Source organism: Aspergillus tubingensis, assembly GCF_013340325.1.
Source record: "Aspergillus tubingensis WU-2223L DNA, scaffold_6, whole genome shotgun sequence".
NCBI lineage: Eukaryota > Fungi > Ascomycota > Eurotiomycetes > Eurotiales > Aspergillaceae > Aspergillus > Aspergillus tubingensis.
In genome coordinates this window covers 2,540,418-2,568,040 of record NW_023336280.1, presented here as the reverse complement: position 1 = coordinate 2,568,040, position 27,623 = coordinate 2,540,418, and the positions used below count along the sequence as shown (strand labels likewise).

At 51.1% G+C, this 27,623-nt stretch overlaps 8 protein-coding genes across 8 annotated transcripts; 4 read left to right on the top strand and 4 right to left on the bottom strand.

Moving 5' to 3' along the window:
- Positions 1-706: 706 nt before the first annotated feature.
- Positions 707-3,218, bottom strand: AtWU_04601 (dynamin-like GTPase vpsA; the record flags this gene model as incomplete). Its single annotated transcript, XM_035499712.1, has 8 exons — positions 707-875; positions 925-1,009; positions 1,062-1,320; positions 1,370-2,011; positions 2,061-2,808; positions 2,883-2,977; positions 3,053-3,122; positions 3,193-3,218. The coding sequence occupies 8 exons, from the start codon at positions 3,216-3,218 to the stop codon at positions 707-709; spliced, it is 2,094 nt and encodes a 697-aa protein (XP_035355605.1).
- Positions 3,219-3,905: 687 nt separating this feature from the next.
- AtWU_04600 (H(+)-transporting V1 sector ATPase subunit A) lies at positions 3,906-5,987 on the bottom strand (the record flags this gene model as incomplete). The annotated part of the gene is made up of 5 exons (XM_035499711.1): positions 3,906-3,962; positions 4,015-4,911; positions 4,969-5,636; positions 5,699-5,783; positions 5,880-5,987. The coding sequence occupies 5 exons, from the start codon at positions 5,985-5,987 to the stop codon at positions 3,906-3,908; spliced, it is 1,815 nt and encodes a 604-aa protein (XP_035355604.1).
- Positions 5,988-7,017: 1,030 nt separating this feature from the next.
- Positions 7,018-8,672, top strand: AtWU_04599 (oxygenase MpaB family protein; the record flags this gene model as incomplete). The annotated part of the gene is made up of 5 exons (XM_035499710.1): positions 7,018-7,374; positions 7,432-7,460; positions 7,511-8,225; positions 8,280-8,537; positions 8,601-8,672. 5 exons carry the CDS (start codon positions 7,018-7,020, stop codon positions 8,670-8,672), a joined length of 1,431 nt encoding a protein of 476 aa, XP_035355603.1.
- A 2,955-nt stretch (positions 8,673-11,627) lies between these two features.
- AtWU_04598 (WD40 repeat-like protein) lies at positions 11,628-15,024 on the top strand (the record flags this gene model as incomplete). Its single annotated transcript, XM_035499709.1, has 10 exons — positions 11,628-11,674; positions 11,827-11,980; positions 12,035-12,163; positions 12,325-12,352; positions 12,471-13,485; positions 13,550-13,644; positions 13,705-14,108; positions 14,165-14,645; positions 14,698-14,845; positions 14,910-15,024. The coding sequence occupies 10 exons, from the start codon at positions 11,628-11,630 to the stop codon at positions 15,022-15,024; spliced, it is 2,616 nt and encodes an 871-aa protein (XP_035355602.1).
- A 1,360-nt stretch (positions 15,025-16,384) lies between these two features.
- AtWU_04597 (ATP-dependent RNA helicase eIF4A) lies at positions 16,385-17,752 on the bottom strand (the record flags this gene model as incomplete). The annotated part of the gene is made up of 4 exons (XM_035499708.1): positions 16,385-16,404; positions 16,461-17,354; positions 17,408-17,662; positions 17,722-17,752. The coding sequence occupies 4 exons, from the start codon at positions 17,750-17,752 to the stop codon at positions 16,385-16,387; spliced, it is 1,200 nt and encodes a 399-aa protein (XP_035355601.1).
- A 276-nt stretch (positions 17,753-18,028) lies between these two features.
- On the top strand, positions 18,029-23,384 carry AtWU_04596 (ATP dependent DNA ligase domain protein; the record flags this gene model as incomplete). Its single annotated transcript, XM_035499707.1, has 5 exons — positions 18,029-18,118; positions 18,179-19,578; positions 19,633-19,646; positions 20,239-21,322; positions 21,377-23,384. 5 exons carry the CDS (start codon positions 18,029-18,031, stop codon positions 23,382-23,384), a joined length of 4,596 nt encoding a protein of 1,531 aa, XP_035355600.1.
- A 241-nt stretch (positions 23,385-23,625) lies between these two features.
- On the bottom strand, positions 23,626-25,841 carry AtWU_04595 (anaphase promoting complex subunit CDC23; the record flags this gene model as incomplete). The annotated part of the gene is made up of 4 exons (XM_035499706.1): positions 23,626-24,671; positions 24,723-24,906; positions 24,959-25,676; positions 25,738-25,841. 4 exons carry the CDS (start codon positions 25,839-25,841, stop codon positions 23,626-23,628), a joined length of 2,052 nt encoding a protein of 683 aa, XP_035355599.1.
- Positions 25,842-26,381: 540 nt separating this feature from the next.
- Positions 26,382-27,490, top strand: erg20 (bifunctional (2E,6E)-farnesyl diphosphate synthase/dimethylallyltranstransferase; the record flags this gene model as incomplete). The annotated part of the gene is made up of 2 exons (XM_035499705.1): positions 26,382-26,498; positions 26,567-27,490. 2 exons carry the CDS (start codon positions 26,382-26,384, stop codon positions 27,488-27,490), a joined length of 1,041 nt encoding a protein of 346 aa, XP_035355598.1.
- Between the last annotated feature and the right edge of the window lie 133 nt (positions 27,491-27,623).

Below are 27,623 nucleotides of genomic sequence, written 5' to 3'. Positions count from 1 at the left end.
CTACGGCTTAGTAGTTGGTAAACCCCATTCCCTTGATGGCAACTTCCTTGTTCACGCAGGTGCCAGTGGCAAGCCCCGGCATTATATGTCTCCCAGTATCTATTGTAACAGTCAATTGAAACGATCTTCCCAGTAAATATCACAAGTGCACAAAAGATGTCCATGATGGTTGAAGAATCAACAATGCTTATTGGTCCATAATGAATACATTTAGCTGAATAGGATCCACTGCGTTACACGCTATTAACTGATCTGGTATAGTGTCTTGCTGTCACATCAGTCATACTGAGTGAATGAGTATAGTGAAACAGTCCAAGTATCCATTAGATTTATTGTTGGGTGAACTTATTCTGATCGGGCTTGTTTCATGACTACTCTATATTTATTGTACTAAGCATCGCCGCACAGCACTACTATACATCATGGCACTGACTGCTAAACTGCAACCGTCTGAATTCTAAAAAGGGAAAAAACCACAATCATCCACAATCATTAGGCGATACAAATTCGTGAAAATCTTGGTCAAACCTGTCGTCCAGTCTTACCACATGCGGCCGTGGAACCCTGGCATCAGAAGAAAGTATAAACATAAGGCATAAACTCCTCCGAGACAGAACCCCCATAACACAGGCCCCAGCATGATATCACTGAACGGGAACGCAACCGGGTGTATAGATCAAAACTAACCATCCAACAACGCCGTCCCTTATTGAACCTGGCTGACGATCTCGCTGGCCCGGGAAAGGCTCTCCACCATCTGCTGGCACTCTTTCCGCCGGCGGACCGTGTAGTCGCTTTCTTTCAGCAGGTCGTCCAGCTCGCTGTTGCGGTACATGTTCTCGAGAAGCTCGCGCTGCATCTCATCCTTGGTGAACCTGGATCGGGGTTAGCGGTGGTCATGCGGACAAGGCGGAGGATACATACTGGACGAGAGTGTACATGATGGCCTTGGGCACCATATCAATCATGGTCCGCTTCACAATGTTAAAGTACGAAGTGATCAGGAGCTCTGTTGATCATTAGTATCCAACCTCTCCATAGAGGAATTTCGCTGCACTTACTGACGACCTCAACCTCCACGCTCTCCCGCTCCGACAAAGAGGCAGACGCCTTCAGGGTCGGCGGTGGCGGCTCCATGGCAGCCATCTTCTTCTTGTTCTTCGAAGCCCAGAAGCTGCCGAAGAACCCACCGGAGTTGGTGTTGTCCACAGGAACCTCAACCGACGGGCTGTTCGCCCGCGGGGGCAGAGGCTTGCCAGTCTTCGGGTCCACTTGAGTCGGCTTGCCTGCGGTTTGACGCTCGTTGACGATAGTCATGGCCTATTCAGTCAGTATATCGTAGGTATCGTAGGATGCCAGTGGGACTTACGCGGTGTCCGTTCAGGAAATCAGGGTGACCCGTGTTGATGTAGCACGCCTCCATGTTGACCAGGTCACGCACAAGCTTGTTGGTCGGCTCCATGGACTTCTTGAAGAAGCCAATTACAACCGCGTGGAATTTCTCCTTCAGCATGGGGTAGCGCCGGAACAGCGACTTGTTCAGGAGCTGACCCAGGATGCGGACAAGTTCGTCGTAGACCAACGAGATACACTTCAAGCTGGGGTCCTCCAGGCGCTTGATCTGCTGCTTCACGATCAATTCGAAAGCAGTGGTGCCCACAAACAGTGCTGGTGAGGGACCAGAGGAGTTGTAGAGGATGGTGCGAATATCAATGTCCTTCACATGGTCGAATGGGTCGACGGCCTTGATACCGTTGGAGTAGAGCTCATGGAACACGAAGCTGATACGCGCACCGCCGGACAGCTCGATACTAGACAGCTCCTGGTTGCTTCCCTCCAACACTGTGCGGTACTCGTTGCTGAACTCCGTGATAATGTTGAGGACGATATTAGCACTGTTTCCGAGCATCGAGTCACCGAGCTGTGACAGTTCCGAGGAGTACTTCTGAAGGGAGGACGAAATGCGCGCTTTGATATCGGGAAGGGTTTGCTTAATGTGCATCATAAGGATCTACCAACGTCAGTTCGAGTTCTCGGACCACAATGTCAAAGAAACGTACCAAATTCAATTTCCTGGCGAGATAAGGAGTTCCGCAGTACGATGACTTGTTGCGATAAGCCTTGTGACCCTCGAAGAAGTTCTTCTCGTGCTCCAGGGCATATGCGATAGGCCGCTTGTTCTCAATATCACGCTGACCACGGTTGACGACCGGCACATAACCCAGACGCAGAGGGATAATCCTGCCCGCAAGAATATCCACAACATCGGTACCCTCGTCCATCAAATCGACCTTGGTCAACACACCGATCGTGCGTTGACCCTCCGGGTCGACCTCCCGCGCCAGCTTCAGACCATCCGAGTTGGCCAGATCCTGGTTGGCGGACGTGACGGCCAGGATGATAGCGTTCGGCTTGCTGATGTACTTCAAAACCATGTCACGGATCTGACGCTCAATATCCTTGGGCTGGTCACCCACGGGGACCTTGGTCAAACCGGGCAAGTCGACGAGTGTGAGGGTCAAGACATTAGGCGAGTAAATTCGCAGGTTGATAGGAGCGGGCGAGATACCGGCATTGCGACCGACCTTGGACTCGGTTTCGCGCACAATCTCCTCGCGGATCTTGTTGAAATCGTAGAACTTCTGGCCGGGGATGTGAAGAAACTCGCCGTACTCGTCGATGTTGGCCTCCTTATCCGTCGTCTCCAGGGCCTCCTCCTTCACACCGTTTGTTTGCGAACCAGCGGGCCTGTTGATAAGTTGCAGTACGAGGGGTCTCCGAGTGACAATTCCGGAACCACGAGGCAGGCTAGGCAACGACAAGAATGCCGGTTAGGCTGCTGCGACCAGACAAGAAACGAAGGGACCATGTCAACCACTTACAAATCCCGGCCAACAATGTTCTCTAGAACGGAACTCTTTCCACTGGACTGCGAACCGACGACGGCAATCTGGGGCAGATCGATGGGGTTCTGAACCTAAATGGAACAGGCGGTGTCAGTTCGGCGGAGGGGCTGCGATGCAGGAGAGCTCCACGGGAGGGGATGACTTACTCCAACCGTCGCAAAGACATCCTGCAGCTTGTTCACCAGCGAGATCAAGCTGGGATCGTTGACATTTATCCTGCGGGCACGATGAGGTCAGCCAGGCGAATCGGAGGTACAAGCATGAGAGGGACCAGGGGGTTGCGCACGAGAAGCCAGTAGTTGGGCTTGCCATGGCTGGCAACGAGGAATAGAGGATGGACGCTCCAAATTAATAAAGGCAGTAAATATAGAAGAAAGAAAGCAACAGTCTAGACAATGTCCGTAGAGCGATTGTCCGTTCAGGGGGGTGTAGACCAGAATGCGTGGAGGATGTTTGGGGGGGTGGATTGAAAGGGAAGAGGGAGAGCGAAGGCGGGAAGGGCCAAGTGGAGAGTTTCGCTTCGGTCCAGATCAGAGCAATCGATAGCAGCGATACGGCGGCCTACACTGCCTGCTCTGCCTGCCAAAAACGATAAACGTTTACCCACCGAACCGGGACCCTGACAGTGGCAAATGGAAGGGCGACAAACGGGCTCCCGACTGTGGATGGAGGTACCCGATGGACCACACATTGGGAATCCCTACCATGAGAGCGAATGGGCAAGGCCGCGTCATGTGGATTTGGCCACCCAAAAGCGGCCAGACAATGGCTACTTTCAGCAAATGACTGAATGATGCTGCCTGACTGACTCACGCACAACACAACTCTCCTAAGTAGTTACTTTGAGTCTGACGTTCGATAAATGGAAGCTTCTCGAAACGGAAATTCTTCAAGGCAACGGCAATAACTACATATACTGGGAATTTGCTATGCTACAAGCTCGGGAATATAAAATAGACAGCACGCCTCCCCGGTCTAGCCCGGTAAATATGTCCTCCTCTACTCATCCGACACCGAAGCAAACCGCTCCGACATTTGCTGGAGGATCTTCTCGTACTGCAACAGAGTTAGAATACACAATACTTAAGAACGGAGGCATCTGGCTTACCTTCTCGGAGACTTCCGCCTCGTTGGTCGGCACCTCGAACTTCATGCCCCGGAGCGAGCTCTGAATGTCCGTAGTGGCGTCACGAACCTTGGACCAGTTCTGGCCCTGGGCAACCGCCTTCTGGGCTTCATCGTGGTAGCCCATGAACGCCTTCATCATGTACTCGGTCTTCCACAGCGGGCAGAACTGATCGTAGTCACTGTAACCGTTCTGCTGCAGGAAGTCATCCTTGACCATGGCAGCCACATCCAGGGTGATCTTGTCGGAGTCACCCAGAGCGGCCTTACCAACCAGCTGCACGACCTGGTCCAAATCCTCCGACTTGGTCAGAAGCTCTCTGACCTGGTCACGCAGGCGAGGGAACTCGGGGTGATGCTTTTCGTAGTACCGGTCCAGAACCGTTGTGTACTTGCTGTAAGAGATCGACGTGTTGATCGACGGAAAATGTTTACGCTGAGCCAACTTCTTGTCCAGACCCCAGAACACCTGGACAATACCCAGGGTACTACTGGTGACGGGATCCGAGAAGTCACCACCCGGAGGGCTGACGGCAGCGACAATGCTGACACTACCAATTCTCTCGGGGCTACCCAAGGCGTTACTCTTACCGGCACGCTCGTAGAAGGAAGCCAGCTTGGCACCAAGGTAGGCGGGGAAACCCTGGTCAGCCGGCATCTCTCCCAGACGACCGGAAATCTCACGAAGAGCCTCAGCCCAGCGGGAACTGGAATCCGCCATCATAGCCACGTTCTTGCCCTGGTCACGGAAGTATTCGGCGATCGTAATACCGGTGTAGATGGACGCCTCACGGGCGGCGACAGGCATGTTGGAGGTGTTGGCGATCAGGCAGGTACGCTTCATGATGGGTTCTTTGCGGCCATCGACGTCAATGGAAAGCTATTGTTGCGATCGTTTGTTAGTCACTAGATGTCTGATGTAGGATGGGGCACTAACTTCGGGGAAATCCATCAACACTTCAGCCATCTCGTTACCACGCTCACCACAACCGACGTAGACAATGATATCACTGTTGGAGAACTTGGAGACACTCTGGGAGATGACAGTCTTTCCACATCCGAAGGCACCAGGGATACAGACAGTACCACCCTGGACACTAGGGAACAGGGAGTCCAGCACTCGCTGACCGACGATGAAAGGTGCGTCCGACGAGAGCTTCTCGTTGACCGGTCTGGGCACACGGACAGGCCAGGTGTGCATCATGCTGTGTTCCGTCTTGACTCCATTGAACTCGATTTCCAGCAGCTTCTCCTCGACAGTGTAGCTTCCCGCCTCGGCTATGCGGGTGATGGTACCCCTCGCGCGGGGAGGGAGGATGATCTTGTGGTCGTTCACCAAGCTGTTCTCGAAAACGGTACCCCAGATGTCACCACCGGTGATGTGATCGCCGACCTTGTACTTGCCGGGCTTGAAGTCCCACTTCTTCTCACGATCCAGGGCGTTAACCGCGATACCACGGGGGATGTAGATACCCTTGGACTGGTCGGAGATCGCCTTCAGGGGCCGCTGAATTCCATCGTAAATCGTTTCCATCAAACCGGGGCCCAGCTCGACCGACAGGGGCTTTCCTGTCCGTGTCACGGGGTCGCCGACTGTCAAACCAGCTAGAGAAAGTGGCAGTTAGACAAGGAGGTTGTGGGGAGCCCGGAGGGGTTGGCGGATGTACCTGTCTCCTCGTAGACCTGAATGGTGGCCTTATCGCCATCGATCCGAATGACTTCTCCGACCAGCTGGTCATGACCGACACGGCACTACAGTCGATGCCCGGTGTTAGCGATTAAGAGTTGCAGATGCGTAAACCTAGAAGCGCAGTATCTGGCGGCGGGAAAACACATGGGGAAGCATACCAGCTCGTACATGGCACAGCCGATCATATGCTCGGCCACGACGACGGGACCGGAGACGGAGAAGACGGAACCATGTTGGCTCTCGCCAGCATCAGCGGAGGGGGCCATGGTGCGTGAAGCAGGGAGGTGAATGACAGGAGTGGACAGCGCGGGGGAGGGGGAGGGATGGATGGGGGAAGGAGGAGAAGAAGAGGAGGAGGAGCTGTCGCTGCAGGATGATGAAGTGGGCGACACGGGGAGCGGTGGCAGTTGCGGGCTGTCTAGTCCAGGCGGTGATGACGACCTCGAACCGACTGGCTGTTCGTCTCCTTCGTGATGCGCAATCAAATCAAGCAGCGAGGGGCGTGCTTTGAGTCGTCGCACACCTAATCCTAGCATTCGCTCGGAAAAATCATAATATTAATACAATATCTAGAAGATTGACAATTCGGAGGTATCAACTACTAGTGGCCCCTGATGAGCGATTGCCCGTGTGGTCCTTGCGGTATTGCGTGTTTACTCAGCCCGCCTTATCAAAACGGTGCCGCTTCAGCTTCTTGGTCTCTCCACATCAAATGTTAAGCCACCAGCCATCATCATGTCCACCTCTCCACTACATAGTAGGTTGGGTGAGAAGCCCATAGTAACTGCTTCTGAGAACTCTTCAGTGGTTGTAGGAGTTTGTTAGCCAACAATAGGCTGCTTTCCCGCAAAAAAGGCTTCTTGACGATGGGAATCTTCATACTCATCCCTAAAACGCTACACCGAACACCCATGTTGCCCATCCCAAGGACTTCTCTACGCTCTGCGAAGTGAGCTTTCCGTAGAACCATACGCTTTCACCAACAGTGGATTATTCCACATGCCACCCCTCGCGCGTTCGAAGCCTCTTACGTCGTCTGCTTGCCTGGCAAGCCATTGACAGGTTTCCGTTTTGATCCCATGGAAACTGCCCTCTATGGACCATTCCATTCGCCCGGGGTTTGATCTCATCGGAGGATCGAAGAATCCGTCCCTGATACAAGTAGAAGACAAGTGACGTGATGGCACTTCGCCAGATGTAAGTTGAAAGATTTCAGGACACGCATGTTCCGTCATCCATCCTTCTTGCCCCAGTTGTTGTCCCTTCTACGACGCCTCGTATGTGCGAATCGACATAATGGATTCATCAAAAATCTACACCTATTGGGACCATACGTTCGCATGGTCGCCCCTTCATCAGACGAGGGAACAGTTGCGTTCAAAGATCCACACTTATGACAGGCTTGGGGATGAATGTATCGACAAGATCAATGCTATCGGCCGTCAGGTAGTTAATCAAGACAGGCAAAACGATCCAGACAGAAAGTTACCCGATCTGGATGTGTACATCATGCTGAAGGATCACGCAAAAGATGATCCGAGGCTTAGTGAACTCTGGGCACAAGTCAACACAGTGCCGGACTGGGTTGATTGGCAGCAGATCAAACGGGGACAGGAGGTGTTCTTCCGTTATGGGCTTCCCATCCTGAACGTGGTAAGTCTAGCATCTAATCTAGTGAGAAGTCCAAGCATAAGCACTGATAAATACCAGCTGAACTTCGAAAGCCTCTTGGGCGGCATGTTAGTCACTCTCAGAAATTTCCACCAGGCTTCGACTTATTCCTACTTAGGGGCTCACCAAGTGTCGTTAAGGCCTTAACCTTATGTGGAGGCTTCAACAATACATATGTCGTGCGGAAGAGACTACTGGAGACCCTACAGTTTATCCTCCAGGTCTCTGAATCCGTTGACGCAATGAAGCCAGGCGGTGTTGGTAACATCTCATCCATCCGCGTTCGGCTGCTGCATGCTTATCTTCGCTCCATGATTTGTGTTCGGGAAAGGTATGACAATGAGAGGCACGGAGTCCCTATAAACGACCTTGACAGCCTTGCAACAATTAGCAGTTTCTCGTCCATCATCATCTGGCTTGGCCTCCCCCGGCAAGGTATCTGGCTCCGCAAGCAAGAGATAGACGACTACCTAGCTCTCTGGAGGCTGGTAGCCTACTACCTAGGGGTTCCAGACGAACCTTTTGCTAGCCAGCAAACCGCACGGGCGCTAATGGAATCTCTCCTTGTATCGGAGGTGGATCCTATAAAAATTGGTAGAGTCCTAGCCCGTAATATACTCCACGGCCTGGAGAACAAAGCCCCAGCGCATGCTTCAATGGGATTCATGGAGGCTATGGTTCGACGACTAAATGGGAAGCAACTCTCTGACAGCCTTCAAATCCCTCAGCCCACACTGTACTATCGGGTTCTGATATACGGGTACTGCTTCTTTGTCATGGCGTTAGCATATGGTACCCGGTTGTTTCCGAAGCTCGATCAGAGGTTTATCGCGGTACGTCTGTTCTCTCGTGGTGTAATCATTAGCGTGTGCACTGACTTGGGGCAGTATCGTCGTCGATACTATTACACCATGATAACCGACCGAGAGAAAGGGCTTGGAGGCGAGTCACTTTTTGACTTTGTATACAAGCCATCTCATGCAGGGCCGCTATATAAAGCAGTGACGGTGAAGGAGGAAGAAAAGATTCCGAAAACATCGCCACGCGGCATTGAAGCACTGGCCCGGGTGGGCCTTGTGGCTGCATTTATTACTGTTGTGACTGTGCTCAGTGGGGGATATTATGTGATTCGCATGGTGATGCGAGTATTCTCTTCAAAGATAAGATATTAATAGCATGGTATATCCGTGTGCGTTGTATATGTATAGACCCGACCCGTTATCGTACCTTCATCGCCCCACTATGACGTTATTGACCCCAGAGAACTGAAACTGAGATGACCTCGGGCAACATCAGTTACATTGAAACACAGCATATGTCCCTACAGATGTGGTGTCTCTTACGCAGCAAGGTATATGAAACAACTTACTATCCCTTACTATCACCACTACAGCATACCCACCACTACAAAAAAATACTACAAGTTCTACCCACCCTCAGCTAGGGATCAACTCAGTTTCATATACAATCATTTCATTTCATGTCATATCATAATAGCAACCACAACATTATCCCCATCCCACATCTCCATTCTCACACATCTTCACTCGAGAAGCCGGTAAAACGACAGTAGTGGGTGTGCGCGTAGCCATCGAGAAAATCGATTTACTTCTAAACACACAAAACCCCATTAGCACATCACAACAATAGGTATGTATAGGAATGTCAAACATACTCCACACTCCTTGCAAGAGCACGACTGTCCACAAGTGCAGGAACTCGGTCCGCTGCAACCGCAAGTGTTTCCGGATCCGCAACCGCAGCCCATATTGAAGATATTAAATAAAGTTCGGGTAGGTAAGGTATAAAAGTTAAGTAGAGGTGGTTGATCTGGTCTTGGGATGGTGCAATATCTTTGTCTTCTGAATGGTTGAATAAGACGAAATGAGAACCTTGGGGGTGAAAGCGTTCCAGCTATATATAGGTAGCTTTGCTCTGCCGGATGGCGGGGTGGAGGGGAAGGAGGGTCTCGGTTGAGGGATAAAGTCATCATGAGGTCAGGTGCACCACCCCTCCGCCGCCGGCACATTTAGGGATGCGGAGCGGAGCGGTTCGGGTTGGTTTAACTTATGTCATTATGAGATCGGGGAGGGTAGTGTTAGTCATTGGATGATGGGTACGCCTCGGATATAAGTTGTACTCTGTAGGGATAATACTATTTGTGAGACGGTGTTGGATAGGTTGAGGGGGTGTGGTTGGATCTTGGATACTATACTGCTGAGATATTTGGTGGGTTGTGTTTTACTATATGTTGTGTTAAGTAGTAGTATAGTATATGGTGATAGGCAAGAGAATCTATTTGGGTATATAGCAATGCAATGTTTCTTTGACTCTGCATATCCTGTTCCGATGGTTAAAGTGGCTGGTCTACTACGGTCTAGTTCCCAGTTGATGTCAGATCTTGCTGTTGCTGGATTCGGCTCTAGCCTGGCCGTTCACGGATTCTGTTCCCGTTAAATGGGATTCTAGGGGATAAGCTTAATTCTATGCCACTAGTACTGTGGATATTAGGGTGACTCTGTTGAGGTACTAGATTCCTCTGTTGTTGGGCTGGGTTGCCGCATAATGGGGAGTATACCAGTGTTCTGCACATTCTGATATTCACTGCACGACTCCACTGACTGATTCACACTAAACCAGGTGCTCATGTGGACCTGTGTATATACACTGAGGTCAGAAAGTGTGATCCGACCCCAGGGAGCTGTTTGCTCTGAAGAATACCGGCCTCCTGGAACAAAGAACGTTGAAACGATGTAATCCCTGACCCGCGATTCCGACACCAGCCCAGGAACTCATACTTTCGGAGGAGTCGATCATTTCAATCTAAACCCCTGGCTAGATCCATCAACTGTGTATAGGCGCTATGTGTCGTGGAAATTGAACTCTATAGATAGCCCTCTAACAGCAATAAGTGAAGGCCGTGATAACCGCCATGAATATGCGATAATCAGTTACTAGTGCGGAAAATAAGCGCCACCATCAAACACAGCGTTAGGCGGGCCTCAGCAGCAGGCAGGACGCGTCAAGTATGCCCCTGAAAGCTTCGTAAGTCACGTCTTTCGCTTAGAATACGGGCGTCTGAGGCCTAAATAATGCATTGGTACTTGACCAAAGCCGATACTTTTTTGAAAGCAGCGGTGAAGAACGCCGGGCACCTGTAGTGAACCTAGCAAAGTATGGCATCTGGCACCGTTTCAGGTACTAGCAGCATCCACCAATCTGATTGACCCCCGAGTGCTAACAGAAGCCTCCTTGTGCCCGAGCTTGGTTAGCTCAGAGAGACATGAAGACAAATGTACTAAGAGGTGCTCATGCAACTGCGGGGGAACCTGGTCCCACACTTGAACAAACCATTTATTTGGCTGCCAGACCTCCCTACCCTAAGCTTCCTAACCCGGATAACCGCAGGCTTTAACTGTGGGTTCAGAAAATGCAGTGTTAGAGTCACGTCTGGAAGGTGTCGCACGGTCCTAGAGGCATTTATCTGGAACATGGTGATGCGCAAGGGAATTGCATCCGATGGAGTCTAATGAGGTCTGGGGCCTCCACACTCACCAACAGCGTCTAATCGACATACCCACTTGGGTCTTTTCCAGTGGTACCAAATGGCATGCCTCCACAGTGGGTTGCTTACTTAGTTGGGGTTGGGTACATGTCTTAGTAGGCTGTGGCGTTATTGGGCTGCATGGCATACCGTGCTGTAGTAGTTGCGAAGTCCGTGCCTCCATGGGTAGATGGTTAGAGTATGAGAGGAGATAAGGGAGTCTTAAGGGGGAGGATATTATAAGGTCCCTAAGCTTGGAGCGCCCCTGACACTGACATGGGAACAGCTCATTTGATGTGTTCCGAGTGGAATGTGCAGGTGATATAGACTAGATTAGGTGGCAGTGATGATCTGGGATCCAATCCCGCCAACCGTTGGGCCATGCCCCTTGGATAACCGCCGTTCAGTCCTGATAATCGGGGATGGTGTCATTATCGGAATTGCCCTTGTCAGCTGCTCTGGAACCGATCGGAGAAGAACTCAGGTGATGTGCGTGAATTGAAGATCAACCGGGTTGGGGAACCCCATCTGTTCTACGATGTGCACCTTGAAGGCTTAGAGTGTCCAGGGGAGGGAAGATCACCGCGGGAAGAGACAAGAAAAAAAGAAATATATAAGAAAAACTTAAGAAGCGAGAAAAAGGAACAGACAGAAAGAGAGACAATCACAGCTGGAAAAGAACCCAAAGAGGATGAGTGCAGGAAAGCCACTGTTTTCTTCTTTTTCTGATAACCTTTGGTCAGTATCGTCATACGGTATTGTATCATCGTCATCATTAATCGTCAGGATCGATAATTGTCTCGACTCATCAATGTAAACACTTACTATACACCGTAGAGTCTGAAATTACCCCAAATTTGTACTGCAGACTATGGCGCTATTTGGACAAGGATCCAAAGGACAAAAGTAGAATTATCGATCGACATAGTAGGGCTCGGGCAGGGCGTGGTTGGAAGGGCGAAACCGCGCAGTGGGATTAATCGATGGGGGGAGAGGATTGGATTGTCGGGACTGCTTGCTTGGCCCCACGGCCACCAGGAAAGAGTAAGACCAGCCGCCGATGTTGCTTCGACCTCAACTGAACTTCCGTTCTTCCAGCTTCCTGCTATCTACCACCTACTCTGCCCCCCCCCACGCTTGATTACCGGCCATACGCTCTCGCTTGACTCTGTTACTCCAAGTTTCCTTCGACTTTACTTCGCTCATCCCTATCTGCTCCTGAACACAGTCTGTACCGCCTCTCCTACTCCTTGTCCTTTATCCCCGACAATCGGTCGTCTTTCCCCGGATCTGATCCTAGTCCGATAAGACCTCCGCCCGACGACTGCACGAACTACCCAGTCCATCCATCTTACAGTGCAGGAGCTGACCAGAACCTGATACCTCAGAACCTCCACCGACATCTATTTCACCCAAGTCCAGCACATTGATTGACCACCCAGTTGCTCAACGAGCTCCCACCCAGTGGAACGAGCCTCGGCGAGTATCAGTGACCCGCCGCTGATATAGGTCTGCTCTCCTGGTTCTCCTACAGAGCCAGGCGGAAGGGCAGATCTGAACGTTTTCGAACTGGCAGACAATCATCCCTTCTATATACCCTCCTCCGCCGCTCCCGACCACCCTGACCCTCCTATCCCCCGCCAATCTTCAGCGTCCCGTCCACTCACTTCCGCTCCGGGCGGCCCTTCCCCGTTTCTCCTCCAAAGACCGACAGCCAACTACAACTACGGTACAGTGGGCGCTCTCGGAAACCCGCATACATCCTCTGCTCGTCGACGGCGCCGTAGCAGCACACCGGATACGCCCGAACACACACTTGAGGGAACAGGAGGTTTCGCGGAGGATCGCACGGCAAGCGAGGCCAGGTCTCGAACATCCAGCAGTATTCAGTCACGCGCCCCATCAGAGGGCCCCGAACCGTACCCCAAGCGCAGGCGCCTGGCAAATATGCGCCCGGATGGCATTTCCAGTACAAACGGCTCCTCCCATACGTTGAATGGCTCAAATGCATCCCCGTCCCAGAAGACAGCTTTCGCCCACTCTCTCAACGGCCAAACGAGTTTCACAGCCTCCAACGGAGACGTACGCACGAATGGGTCTCAAAAGGCGTCAGTCGGCCCTCCGTCATACTATGGTCATGACCGAGAAGAAGTTACCAGGATTTTGATTCAAGCCCTGTTTGACCTTGGCTATGATGGGGCCGCGACGCTTCTAAGCAAGGAGAGTGGCTATCAACTGGAGAGCCCAGCAGTTGCTACGTTTAGGAATGCGGTGTTAGAGGGCCGATGGACCGAGGCGGAACATATACTGGTGCAGTCATTCTATCCGGATCGAGGTGGTTGGAGGAGTAATACCGGCGAGCAAGCGACGAATCGGGAGAAGCTGGTTTTGGTGGAAGATGCTCAAAAGAACGAAATGCTTTTTTACCTGCGACAGCAAAAATTCCTCGAATTGTTGGAAGCCCGCGATTTGGCGGCGGCCCTAATAGTTCTGAGACATGAACTGACACCTCTGAACTATGACATAGGACGGTTACACGCCCTGTCCAGGTGAGCACACCATGCTGACAAGCTCTCGCGGCACCACCGTGAGTGAAACTGACTTTGATGCTAGTCTACTCATGTGCCCCCCGGAACATCTCCACGACCAGGCCGGCTGGGACGGTCCCATAAGCTCTTCTCGAGAACGTTTGTTATCGGAATTGTCTCGTGAGTCCCCAAACCCAGGGTTCGGAGCTGTACCAGCGCATGCCACTAACAACTTAGCAGGGTCAATATCGCCTTCTGTAATGATTCCGGACAATCGTCTTGCCATTCTGCTGGATCACGTCAAACAAACACAGATCAACCAGTGCTTATATCATAATTCCGCATCACCACCTTCATTATATTCAGATCACATGTGTGATCGCAAAGACTTTCCTTTGCGGACCGGGATTGAGTTGAACCAGCATTCCGACGAGGTATGGTGGTGCCAGTTCTCGAACGACGGGACGAAGCTGGTCACTGCCAGTAAAGATCAGACTGTAATCATTTACGAAACCAGCACCTTCTCTGTGATACAGAAGCTCTTGGGTCATGAGGATGGTGTTGCACAGTGTGCATGGAGCCCGGATGACTCGAAGATCATTACCTGTTCTCAGGACAAGACCGCCCGCGTGTGGAGCGTTGAGGTACAGTGACCCCTTTTCGTGTTGGAGGACGGTGCTTGTGCTGACAGTTGGCAAAGACTGGTCGTTGCCTTCTGACCATCAATCACCACCGTCATCCCGTGACAGCTGCGGCGTGGGCTCCTGATGGCGAGTCTTTCGTAACGGCGGCTCTGGACGTCAGCTCGCAACTCTGTCATTGGGGCATGCGTGGACAGACCCTATACATGTGGCCGGAAGGCTTCCGCGTCCAAGACTGCGCTATCACGCCCGATGGCCGGAGACTTATCGCGGCAGACCTTGATCAGAAGGTCCACGTCTATAACCTTGCGACCCGCGATGAAGAATACTGCCTAGCCCTGAAAAGCAAGCCAACCTCAGTCGCTGTTAGCAGGGACTCCCGTCACATGCTGATCAACTCCGCCGACGGGCAAATACAGCTTGTTGACATCAACACCACAGACGTTGTGCGACGATTTTCAGGGCAGAAGCAAGGGCATTTCGTGATTCGCAGTGTCTTTGGTGGTGCGGCGGAAAACTTTATTGTTAGCGGAAGTGAAGGTGAGCACCATTTGAACACACATCCTCACCTTCTTTGGCTAATGTGTCCTAGATTCTCGTGTTTATATCTTCCACAAAGAAGCCGGCACACTTGTAGAGGCATTAGAGGGGCACGTACGAGGATGTGTAAATTCCATGTCCTGGAATCCCCGAGACCCAGGAATGTTTGCTTCTGCTGGCGACGACTGCTTGGTTAGAATGTGAGCACCGGCCCCGTCATTTCATCCCTCCACCCAGATAGTGTTTTGGCTGACAGATCTCTAGTTGGACACGTGAACGTGACATACGGCCGAATGTTTCAGCGGGCAAGCACAGGGCAGTATCGACAAGTGGTTTCACTCGCACCAGCGCTCTGCGTTCAACATCAAGCTTCAATTAGTGCTCCCGTTTCAGGAGTAGGAGGCAATCACATATAGTCTTTACATACTTGGAAGCAGCTCCAGCTTAAACATCTCTCGCATTCACTCCATCCGCTATCTCCCTCATCCCTACTCCGAACCCAACTGCTCCTGTTTATTCACTCCACCCCTGCATATACGCATTTTTTGCTGGCTCATCGTCAGTGGTCCATTTAATACAGGTTGCAGGCGCCGCTGCTTTTGGTACAGATCAATATATGCTTTGCATCAATTTCATATTCCTCTTTCTTTTCCTTCCGCACATTCATCATTACCATCCCCGGCGCGCCTGCCATCAGTGCCGTAATAAGCCACTGCACCATGGCATGGCGTCCCTATCAATTATATCATACTCCATCCCCACCCCATATTCTTACATATTATAAAGACTTCAACGTTTACGGTTAATGGTCTGTCTGTCAATTGTCGTTACTGTCCACCCTTTGGGTCGTGAATCATGCAAGGGTTTTTTCAGGGACTAGTTAGGAGTGTGCTTTGGTGTCATGTTCCCATTTGTTTCTTTGTGCGTTGCGTATCGGAGTCCTCTCTGCTTTTGTGCTCAAGAGGCCATCGAGTTCATGTTTGCTTCTCGCTACCGCTACTTCGCTTTCTCTCTCTCTCTCTCTCTCTCTCTCCTTTCTCTGTGCCTTCTAGTGGTAGTAGAGTATGCATCTGATAATCGAAATATATGCTTGGGTACTATCAACTGATTGATTGATCTACTCATGTGGTGAATCTATAGATGGGCAAGTCCTACTAGTACTGGATACTTGCAAGAGAGAGCGGGATGGGACAAAATGGATATGGATAAATGTACTTTTGAGGGATGTAAATATGGCTCGTCAGACTAGTATAGACAGACCACACAAGACTCTTGAACGTTGATATTTCCACTCGATCGTAATAATAAGAGTAAACTCCAAACATAGCATGTAAACCCCGGAACAATTCAAACGCCAGAAAGGAATATTCAAAGGTAAATAGATAAAGTAAAAGGGTAGAACGTGGCCAGCCTGACTGGATCCACGCCGCTTGATTGAGTGACATTGGCGTCGTAGATAATCATCTACTCGAACAACACTGGCAAATGTCAGACTCGGGGAAATTTAGACTGTAGAGATGTGACAGTGAACTAACCAATTTGATAATTTTCCCATTTCCTCCACGCGATTCTCCGCCCCTTCATGATATTCTGGGCCTTTTGTCCACCTTGTTGAGTTGTATAGGGAGGGAGCAAGGCATTGGTACTGTTCGGATGCGCGAGTTTGATGCCAAGTGATGACTTGCAGGTGACCATAGCTGAGAAAGATTGGTCGATACGCTAGGCTTAGATTATATTGCTTATGACAGAAGATCGGCAACTAGGGTTTAGGTTAGCTATATCTGAGCTTCGTGATGTATATTAGGTTTAACATACCATTCATGGGCATCTCGTCAATCTGAGTGGAGTAGTAAAGTTCAATGTCACGGAGGATGCGCACATCATCGCTGGTGACGAAGTTGATGGCAACACCCTTACGTCCGAAACGACCACTACGACCAATACGGTGGATGTAGTTTTCACGATTGGTGGGCAGATCGTAGTTGATGACCAGGGACACCTGCTGCACGTCGATACCACGAGCCCAGACATCGGTGGAGATAAGCACACGGGAGTTACCCTGGCGGAAATCCTGCATAATGCTGTCACGCTCCTTCTGGGGCATTTCACCGTGCATGCTGGACACAGTAAAGTTGGCTTCGCGCATCTTGTCAGTGAGCCAGTCGACCTTGCGACGGGTGTTGCAGAAGATGACCGCCTGGGTGATCGTCAAGGTATCGTAAAGGTCGCAAAGGGTATCGAACTTCCACTCTTCCTTCTCCACTGCAATGAAGTACTGCTTGATGCCTTCGAGGGTCAATTCGTCACGCTTGACCAGGACACGCACGGGGTCGGTCATGAACTTGGTGGTCATATCGAGCACGTCATAGGGGAGGGTAGCGGAAACGACAACGACTTGGGTGGCAGGAGGAAGATAGCGGTAGACGTCGTAAATCTGTTCACGGAATCCACGGTTGAGGAGTTCGTCGGCTTCATCGAGAACCAGCATCTTGATGTGACGGGTGCGCAGATGGCGTCTGCGAATCATATCGGCGACTCTGCCCGGGGTGCCCGAAACGACATGCTGACCGTAGTCAAGCTTCCTAATATCCTCTCCAATATTCGTGCCTCCGATGCAAGCGTGGCATTGGACGTTCATGTAATCACCGAGGGCCATAATGACGGACTGAATCTGGGTGGCAAGTTCACGAGTGGGGGATAGGACGAGGGCTGTCATGTGTGAGATTACAACCACCACTTGCGATTGAGCGCATATTACATACCCTGAGATTCGCGGACGACGGTATCGATGACCTGGAGGATACTGATCGAGAAGGTAGCGGTCTTACCAGTACCGGATTGCGCCTGGGCAATGGTATCGCGACCTTTGCAAATCTGAACAATAGCACGGGACTGGACAGCCGACGGAGACTCATAACCATAAGCGTAAATACCACGGAGAAGGCTCTCCTTCAGGTGCATGTCCTCGAAGGTAGGAGCAACAGTGACCTCCTTCGAGGTGTTGAACTCCATGCGGTCTAGTTTTGCGCAGTTAGTATACAGGCGTGAATGACAGTTGGGAACTTTGGGGTCCTACCATCAGCGCGTCTGTCAATTCCGTCCGCCATGTTGAATACACCAGGTCTGTAATTTGAAGTAAGAGGATGAAGGAAAACAGAATCAAGTCAGTGGAGGAGGGGAGCTGGCCTGGTGGAGTAGCAGAAGAATCGCCCAGCTTCTGCGGCGCGACTTTTCGTTGCGACCGAGGTCTCACCGCCCGCCGCACGTGACGATAGCTCGCCGCAAAGCTCTCTTGGATGGCGATGAGGTGCCCGTTTCCATCCCCGATCTTCAGAAGTGCTTTAATCTGCAGAAGACAGGTAGAGCCTTGTGTGCGCACCAAAATGATTTTCGAAGAGCAAAGGTTCATCCACGAGGACCTTGAGCGCCTGGAGCAGGCGATTGCCGACCGCGTCGCCGAAGAGCCTCGTAATGTAAGTAACCCATCAGTCTCTATCTCGTCGCTCTCTGCTAACTTACTCTTTTACTTTCAGATCCGGGATCGCCTGGCTCGTGACCATGAAGTCGCACATTTTTTGAAGCGTATCGAAGACCAGTCCAAGAGGTTACTCGACATCTACAAGGATGCGGACGGCGCGCGTGAGAAGGAAATTCAAACCATCTCAACCGGCGATCAATTCGAGGAATTCTACAAGCAACTGGATGAGATTAAGGACTTTCACAGGCGCTATCCTAATGAACCAGTTGAAAACCTTGAGCGGGCTTATAAGCGCCGTCAGCCTGGAGAGGGCGAAGTAACGGGAATGGAGATCGACAATCTGTTCACTGGTGAAGAGGGTTATGGACAATTTCTGGACCTCACGACATTGCACGAAGACTACTTGAACTTGCCTGGGGTAAAACGACTCTCATATGTACAGTATCTCGACATCTTCGATGCATTTACTCCTCCACAACTTCCGATCAAGCGGAACAACAAGCTTTCCGATCGGTATTTCAAATATGTCGGTGAACTCGCAAACTACTTGGAAAGCTTCATTAAAAAGGTGAAGCCGTTGCAAGATCTGGACAAACTATTTGCTAGCTTTGATGAGGAGTTCGAAAGGCAATGGGCGGCGAACGAGGTCCCTGGTTGGACAGAGGAGGCTGCTCAGAACGGTACCCAGGGTCCGAAGACCGAGGGCTCCGGAGAAGGCATCTGGTGTGCTGACTGCGAGAGGGAGTTCAAGAATGAGAATGTCTACAAGAACCACCTGACAGGAAAGAAGCATATCCGGGCCGCTGAAGCACGCAAAGCCGCTGGGGATGACGCGAAGCCGGCAGCCCCTACGACAAACGGCACATCATCCGTGGCTCATCGACTCAAGGAACGTGCAGTCGCAGAGAGGGAACATCGGGTGCGTTCTTTGACGCAGGTACTGCAGCCCGAGCGTCAAGCGACGAGGTTCAATGTCGAGCGGAGACAGGGTATGACTGAACGTGAGCGCCAGATGGAACTTGAAGCTCTGCTTAATGAGTCCGAGAACCCTGGCGGTGATCGTGCTGGCGATCAATCTGATGAGGACGATGAAGACCGAATCTACAATCCCCTCAAACTGCCACTTGCTTGGGACGGCAAGCCAATCCCTTACTGGCTTTACAAGCTGCACGGCCTTGGGGTGGAGTATCCTTGCGAGATCTGCGGTAACTTTGTTTATATGGGTCGTCGTGCGTTTGACAAGCACTTCTCGGAGGCCTTACATATCTTTGGTTTGAAGTGTCTTGGTATCACTTCCAATACCAACCTTTTCCGTGAGATCACTCGCATTGAGGATGCAATCAGGCTTTGGGAGAAGCTAGAGCAGGACCGCAAGAAGGACAGAGATAACCGCGACAATGTGGTACAGATGGAGGATGCCGAAGGCAATGTTATGCCGGAGAGGATCTACCTTGAGTACGTGCCCCAACAATCCCGCAACCTATTGGAACTTTTACTAATAATTACCAGTCTGCAAAAGCAAGGTATCCTATAATCGGCGACCCCAGGTCGACCTTTCTTCATGTTTTTTTGCATTGCCTTTCGCCATATTTCATATTGAAAAGCCTGGAGTTTGGTGGGTGTCCTTTCTCTAATTTCCTTAATGCTGCGTGGTCACTGGGATAGTGTTGGTTGGGAATGGCTGTATCAAAGCAAAGTCAAGACTAGACAGCTTTGCTTATTATGTATTCTACACCCCAAGAATATTTCGATATCATCATCGGAGAAAATAGAAGCCAAAAATCTCAATTGATCCCAACTTTGGCTCGGATCACGTGGTTTCGCGTCCCGTTCGCGTAGCTTCCAATCCAATTTTCTGCTCTGCGTCTTCCCTCAGTCTCACTTGCTTCGTTGTTATCTCTGTACTGTGCATTCTTGAATATCAGTAGCCCCATGGAAATAGGCTGTGCTTCGCCTAGTTGTCATGGTTCGGGTGGTTAATCGGCTGTTTTGATGCCTGCCATCGATACTGACACCAGAATCGCGCCCGTCGCGGCTACTACTATCATATGGGGTTCAAATTTGCTCACCTGTGCGACTTACTATCGACCCTTGAAGCTAATAGGGTCCTGAAAGCTGCCCATGAGGCCAAAGTTGTGAACCCCGACATCCGTGCCGTATTACGATGGTTCGCCCAGAATGAAAAGAGGATCCGCGATAAAGATACCGACCAGTTGGCTCTCCTTTCCTGCATGTTTCCGGAGAAACGGACAGACCGTGTCTACTGGCTACAGGATACATCGCTGGTCAAAATCATAGCACGGTGCCTGCTTCTGGGCTGTTCACGGCGGCAGGAGCTCGAGCGTTGGCGTATATCCGGGGGCGTAGACCTGGGACAATGTGTGGAGAATGTCATGCGGCAGGCTGAAAACCACGTCACCAACGGCCAAGATGTCACCGTGGAAGAGATAGACAAAGCTTTAACTGAGATCGCCTCTCGTTGCAAGTTTTCTGGTCCTCAGGTGCGAAGGCAGCGTACGGCTGTCAAGGTTGATCAGACGTTGTCCCCTCTATACCGACGGCTAAGTAGCAGAGATGCGAAATGGCTTACTCGAATGATACTGAAAAGCTATTCTCCTGTTTCTCTGCCGGAAAACATCATATTGAAACGTTTCCATTTCCTCCTTCCACATTTACTTCTCTTCCAGGACTCTTTCGAACGCGCTTTAAGCGTGCTAAGCTCTAGTCCCATTAAACATTTTCCACCTCAACCAGATGCTGCATTAGCCAAAGACCTGGGGTTCATAGCGTTAGGGCATTTCAGTCCTGCTGTGGGAGTCAAGATAGGACGACCTGAGTACTATAAGGCTAGGAGCATCAAACATTGCTGTCGCATGATCGGCAACCGTCGCATGAGTATCGAAAGGAAGTATGATGGAGAATATTGCCAGATACACATCGATCTTTCAAAGGACTCGAACTGGATCCAAATATTTTCTAAAAGCGGTAAAGATTCTACAGCAGACCGCGCCGGTATTCATCAAGTCATCAGCGAATCACTGAAGCTAAGACGGCCGGGTTGCAAGATTTCCCGACGATGTATTCTGGAGGGCGAAATGCTTGTTTGGAGTGACAAACATGGCAACATCGCAGATTTTCATAAGTTGCGTAAATTCATATCACGCTCAGGCACTTTCATTGGAACTAAAAGCGACTCTCCGTAAGTGGCATGGCATGTAATTTTCAGCATTGTCTTCTGACCTGAATACAATAGTCCACAACCTTATGAGCATCTGATGATAGTATTCTTTGACATCCTGCTCATTGATGAGAATGTTTGTCTGAGACTTCCACACCGGGAGCGGAGATTACTTCTGAAAGACACTATGGAGCCAATCCCAGGGCGTGCGGACATATCTGAGCAGTGGGTAGTTGACTTTTCCCATCATGGCGGTCAATCTCGACTAGAAAGCATCTTTTACAAGGGCATCACTGAGCGATGGGAAGGATTTGTCCTCAAAGCATGTGAAGACCCTTACTTCACAATCTTTTCTGATGATGGGGAAAATCCCTCCTTCGGTCGCTGGATCAAGCTAAAGAAAGATTATATACCTGGACTAGGTGACACCGTCGATCTCGCAATCATTGGCGCGAGGTACAACGCTCGGGATGCTATGGCAATCAAGCAAGTCAAAAAGCTCTCATGGACTGAATTCTACATTGGGTGCCTCGTCAATAAAGAGATGGTTGTGCAATCTGGGGCCCTACCCAAATTTCGTGTCCTCGATGTTATCAACCACCACTGCATGCATGTCAGGTTCATGCAGCTCTTAAATCAGTTCGGCGACTTCTGTGCCCGCAGTCCAGACTCCGAACATGGATTCATCCTTGAATATGGGGAGAGTGTAGTCAACCCCATGGAAGTCGTCTTCAAGACACCCTTTGTCGTTGAGATGTTAGGCAGTGGTTTTGAAAAACCGTCTGGCGCCAGATACTATACACTGCGTTTCCCTAGGATCTTGAAGGTCCTTTCTGATCGATCATTTGAGGATGCTGCGTCATACAGAGAGTTGCAACTACTAGCAGAAACTGCTCGGTCCGTCCTCAATGAGGATCCAGGAAATCACGAGTCTGAAGCCGCCAAACGGATGAAGCTGCGAGATCGCTCGGAGTGTACGCCAGATCGATCACAAAGTCTCCAAACAACACAGAGCCCTTTTCTCCAGTCTTCGACAACTGCCGAAGATGACTCAGGTAAAGTGGCATTCGTGCCTCTCCCGAACAAGGACTCGAACACCCCAGACGCGTTACCTGGTCCAGCGAGACAAACCAAACGACGCCGGGAAAGCAGCGCTATGCAACGTATCATCCCCATCCATGTGGATCTCAATAGAGATCCCTCCCCACCTACAGCACACAGTGTAGGGGGCAGTTATCTGACAGACAATGAAAACCTATCTTCTCATGCAACCGGACACAGGAAGAACTCAACCCAGACGACTAGGTCCTCTGATGCAGAGAAAGCCTCCCGCCCCAGTCAAATGCCTGATCCTTCGAGTAGCTTAGACAAGTTGCAAAAGCACTCTGAACTCCTTCATAAACCAATAGACCGCCAAACCGAGTCCAATGTGACACTGGAAACTTGCAGCAACCGCCTATCCGGCAATGAAACCGTGACTCCCCACCTCTGCAAGAAAGCAACCCAGCGCATTATATCACCATTGCTCCACAGTCCTATATACATTCACCATGACATCTCCTCAGATGACATGATAGTGTCTCAATCCATACCAGACGCATGGAAACCCGCACAGACCCTCAATAAGTTCGTCAGAACATTAACACGCCCAGACACACAAAGCCATCCCAGGATACCCAACCCTCACTCAGTCTCGCATGGCACGGTCTACGGACTGGTCATGATACCTGGCAAGAGAGATGTGCTATGTACAATTCTTCCAGATCTTATAAAACGAATAGCAAATGCACTCCAGTCTCATCATCCCACCATTCATCATGCCGGGAAAGTCTTCGTTCTCGACTCGAGCTTTCTCAGACTCAAGATCAGTAATGATGATACGAGACTCTGCCTCCGTCGGACGTGGGAAGACATTAGCAAGGTATTCTTCTATGCTTGCGTGAGCTGGACGTTTAAGGGGCCTCCAGGTTACAACACACCCGACCAAGCTAGAGAATGCGATGCGCTTTACACTAGGCCTAAGATCACGGTTAGCTTCGATAGACGGGAGTTGGGCCTTCTGGGAGAAAATCTGTCCCATTGAGCGTTTGGCTCATGCGAAATAGGGTACGGCTTCTATTTGAGATCCCACCTGTTGCCTGAGCCCGTATATAGCTTTATTACTAGTCATTTAATAAATATACGAGTAACCAGTCAAAACAAACATCTTCTATGAAATCACATTCCATCATGACTCTCCCCCAAACGCCTCGCTAGTAATAGCCCCGAGGAAATGCAGGAAAATCGTAAGAGACGGAGCACAAAACCCCAACAAAGACAAATGATCACTCGTCCCCTTCTCTCCGTGCGCGAACATCCCTCATCAAAGCCTTCGCCTCCTCAACCTCGACCCCATCCTGACACAACTCACCCGCCAACTGATCCGCACGTTCAAGGTCTCCATTTCGCAAAGACCACCTTGCAAGCCATAGCCTAGCCTTGGAAGTTGTAGCCGTAACGCCCGTACCATGCCAATTGTCGTCCTCATCCTCATTCTGCTGGGTGGAAGATTTGCGCGTCCGTCTAGAGCTAGACTGTCCCTCCGTGCCTGATTGGTTATCATCATCGTCATTATCAGATGAAGCGTCTTCTTCTTCCTGGATCACTTGGCCCGATTCTTGCTGTAGTGTGAGTTCCATGTATGAAGCCGCTTCTTCGTCATCGCCAAGACGTTCGTACAGCGTGGCGATCTGGTGGAGGGTTTCGGGATCGAGGATCTTCCGCTCTGGTCCCCCTCCTGCTCCTACTTGGGAGGAGTCATCGGCGTAGTAGGAGCCAGCAACGAGGGCTCGTTTGAGTGCTTTGATGCTCTGCTCGATGCGGCCCATTTTGGCGTAGCAGGATCCTACGGCTTGCCACATCTTGGGGTCGTAGGGGCGGAGGGCTGCGGCTCGTTGGTAGTAGAATAGGGCGTAGAAGGACATGTCGAGGACTTCGTAGGCTTGGCCGAGACCGTACCAGGCGCGATAGTCTTTACGGTTGACGTCGACGGCACGACGGTAGGATTCGATTGCGGCGTGGGTGTTTTTCATTTCGATGTATTCGTGGCCCATGAGGGTCCAGGCTGAGAGGAAGTTTCGGTCTAGCGTAAGTGCACGGCGGAAATACATGACGGCTTTTTCGTGCTCAGATTTGAGCGAGTAGTAGTTTCCGACTACGCAGCATGTTTCGGGGCGGAATTTGTCTGTGGCGGTTGCGATTTGCGCGACGAATGCGAGCTGGGGGCGCGCGCCCATCACGTATAGGATGTTGGAGTAGTGGTCGAGACTATCAAGTCGGTGGGGTGATGATACGAGGATGTCTGTGAAGATACTGGAGGCTTCTTCGAAGTCTATAGGAAGTCAGCTTAAATATGCAGGGTGTGTTTGTCGTGCAGCCGTACCTTTTGAGTGGTAGTATAACAGAGCTCTTTGGGTCTTGAGGAAAGCACTTGTGGGGAAGATTGTTTCCAGCTCGGATAGTGACTGGTAGGTATCTTCGGTTGCCTGATACAGCTCTTGGCTGCAGTATACACGGAATATGAGGGTCATGATGTTCAAAGGTAGAAGATTGACCACTTGGTTCAACTGTGATAGCGGTCAGCGACTTGTGACAACAAGAATATTCAAAGCGACATACGTCTTCTGTGCTTGCAAGCAAGTCATTAAGCTCTTGCCATGCACCCCAATGAAAGGGGTTCAGATGAACACTCCGAATAAGCCACTTCTTGGCCTCGTCCTCATTTCGCCCCTTGAGAAGTATGACACCATACAGATACTCCAACCATCCCTGGCTACGCTCTTCCAGTCCCTTATCTTGCCGCTCCGTGAACCATCCCTCTAGTCCTCGCGCCAAATCTGGTAGTTCTTTGTTGACAGTCGAGCCTCCGTCTGCTGGTCCCAATACCATTTCGGTCTCTTCATCCTTGCGCTTCTCGCCTGCTAGATACTTGGCGTACAATGCTAGAAACAGCGATTTCTGGCTGAGCTTGGGGTACGGGTTTCTGGTCACACTATTCTCTTTCACGCCACTATATGCCGAAGCCTTCGATTTCCCTTTCTGCGGAGTTAACGACTGTCTAGACTTGGGATTCGGCGGCGTTGAGGTAAGAGGAACGGGGGAGATGGTCGGAGGAAGGAAGACCGAGGCGCAACGATCATATTCGCGGGTGTCAAAGTAAGATTTCGCAAGGAGGTACTTGTATGACTCTTGCGCTTCGAGGGCGGCTTCGAGCGGATCTTGTGTTCGGAGATAAGGGTTCTGGGCATTCGAAGGAGCTTCGGGGTAGTCCATTGGCGAGTCTGGATCGGTGTCGTACTGTTCAATTGGTACGATTGAGTCTAGCATCTCAGCTGCCCTGACCCACAAGGTTAGTGACTGCTCATGGAGGTGAGCCAGGGTGATGCCGGTAACGCTACCATTTTGCTGACTGGTATAAACAACGTTCGGAGCATTTAATCGCCGCATCTTCGAGCCGGAATCTGAGCTCCTTGATGTTCTCGTCTGTAAATGGGACGGCCATGGTAGCGAAGGTGTTTGCGCGCGTTGATGCGCACGCGTATAGCAAAGAAAAGCCGCGGAGCTCTGCTGAGTTGAGTGTATGTAGCTATAGTTAGTGACGCGCCAGGAGCATTGCTACTTGGTGGATCTTGCGCGCTCCAGAGGCGGTGGAGACAAGTGATGTCAAAAGAGTCTGAGACAACGGAGCCAATTAACTAAAGCGCATAAGAAGCGCCAAGCGTGCAGGCAGAAAACAATGTCAAAAAGAGGCAGGAGACGCGGCGAAGAGCATCGCATCGCCAAAAGATTCCGGGGAATCTCGAATGGCCTTCCTTTTTGGGCGGTGACGGGGCAAACAGAACAAACAGCGGGGTTTTCCCAATTGGGCTGGCCGGCCACTAACTGGACGAATTGGGACGATCACCACCATTTGGATCCCCTCCTTGTGTGTTGCCCATTGTTCTCTTCTCCATTCTTCTTTTTCTTCTTCTTCTCGCTGCTTCTCCTTCTCCCCCTTCACTCTCTTCCTCCCTTTTCCCCTCCTTAGTACTGTCGTGCAATCATGTCCACCACTGCCCGCGCCGACTTCGAGGCCGTCTTCCCCTCTTTGCGGGAAGACCTTCTGAACTATGCGAAGCAGTACAAGCTGCCCCAGAACGCTCTCGAGTGGTTCGAGAAGGTAAGTGCTGACCTCCCTTAGTCTTCGCCCCCAAAGTCTATCCCTAACCTAGATTTTCCCTACAATAGGCCCTCAACGTCAACGTCCCCGGTGGAAAGCTCAACCGTGGTCTCTCCGTCCCCGACACCGGTCTCGCTCTCCTGAAGAAGCCCCTGACCGATGAGCAATTCAAGCACCTCAGTCTGCTGGGCTGGCTCACCGAGCTGCTCCAGGCCTTCTTCCTGGTCAGTGACGACATCATGGACGGCTCCATCACCCGTCGTGGCCAGCCCTGCTGGTACAAGCACGAGGGAGTCGGTCTGATCGCCATCAACGACGCCTTCCTGCTCGAGTCCGGCATCTACATTATCCTGAAGAAGTACTTCCGCTCCCACCCCGCCTACATCGACCTCGTCGAGCTCTTCCACGAAACCACCTACCAGACCGAGCTGGGCCAGCTGTGTGACTTGATCACCGCCCCCGAGGACAACGTCAACCTCGACAACTTCTCCATGGAGAAGTACATGTTCATTGTCACCTACAAGACCGCCTACTACAGCTTCTACCTCCCCGTCGCTCTGGCCCTGCACTACCTCCAGCTCGCTACCCCCGAGAACCTGCGTCAGGCCCACGACATCCTCATCCCCCTGGGTCAGTACTTCCAGGTCCAGGATGACTACCTCGATGCCTACGGTGACCCCGCCTTCATCGGCAAGATCGGTACCGATATCCAGGATAACAAGTGCTCGTGGTTGGTCAACCAGGCTCTGCAGCGTTGCAACGCCGAGCAGCGCAAGGTCCTCGATACGGCTTACGGTCGTAAGGACGCCCAGCTGGAGGCCAAGGTCAAGGCCCTGTACAAGGAGCTCGACCTGGAGAAGATCTACAAGGAATACGAGGAGAGTGTTGTGGGTGAAATCCGCACTAAGATCAACAGCATCAACGAGTCGGAGGGTCTGAAGAAGGAGGTCTTCGAGGCCTTCCTTGCGAAGATCTACAAGCGCACTAAATAAGCAAAGACTTTCGGCGATTGTTCTTCGGAGGAATGATATACCCGCCTACCCTTCTACGCCGCGTCTTCTTAATCCTACATAATAATATTCCCGTACATTGTGCCCTACATACCCCCATCGAGATAGATTAGCT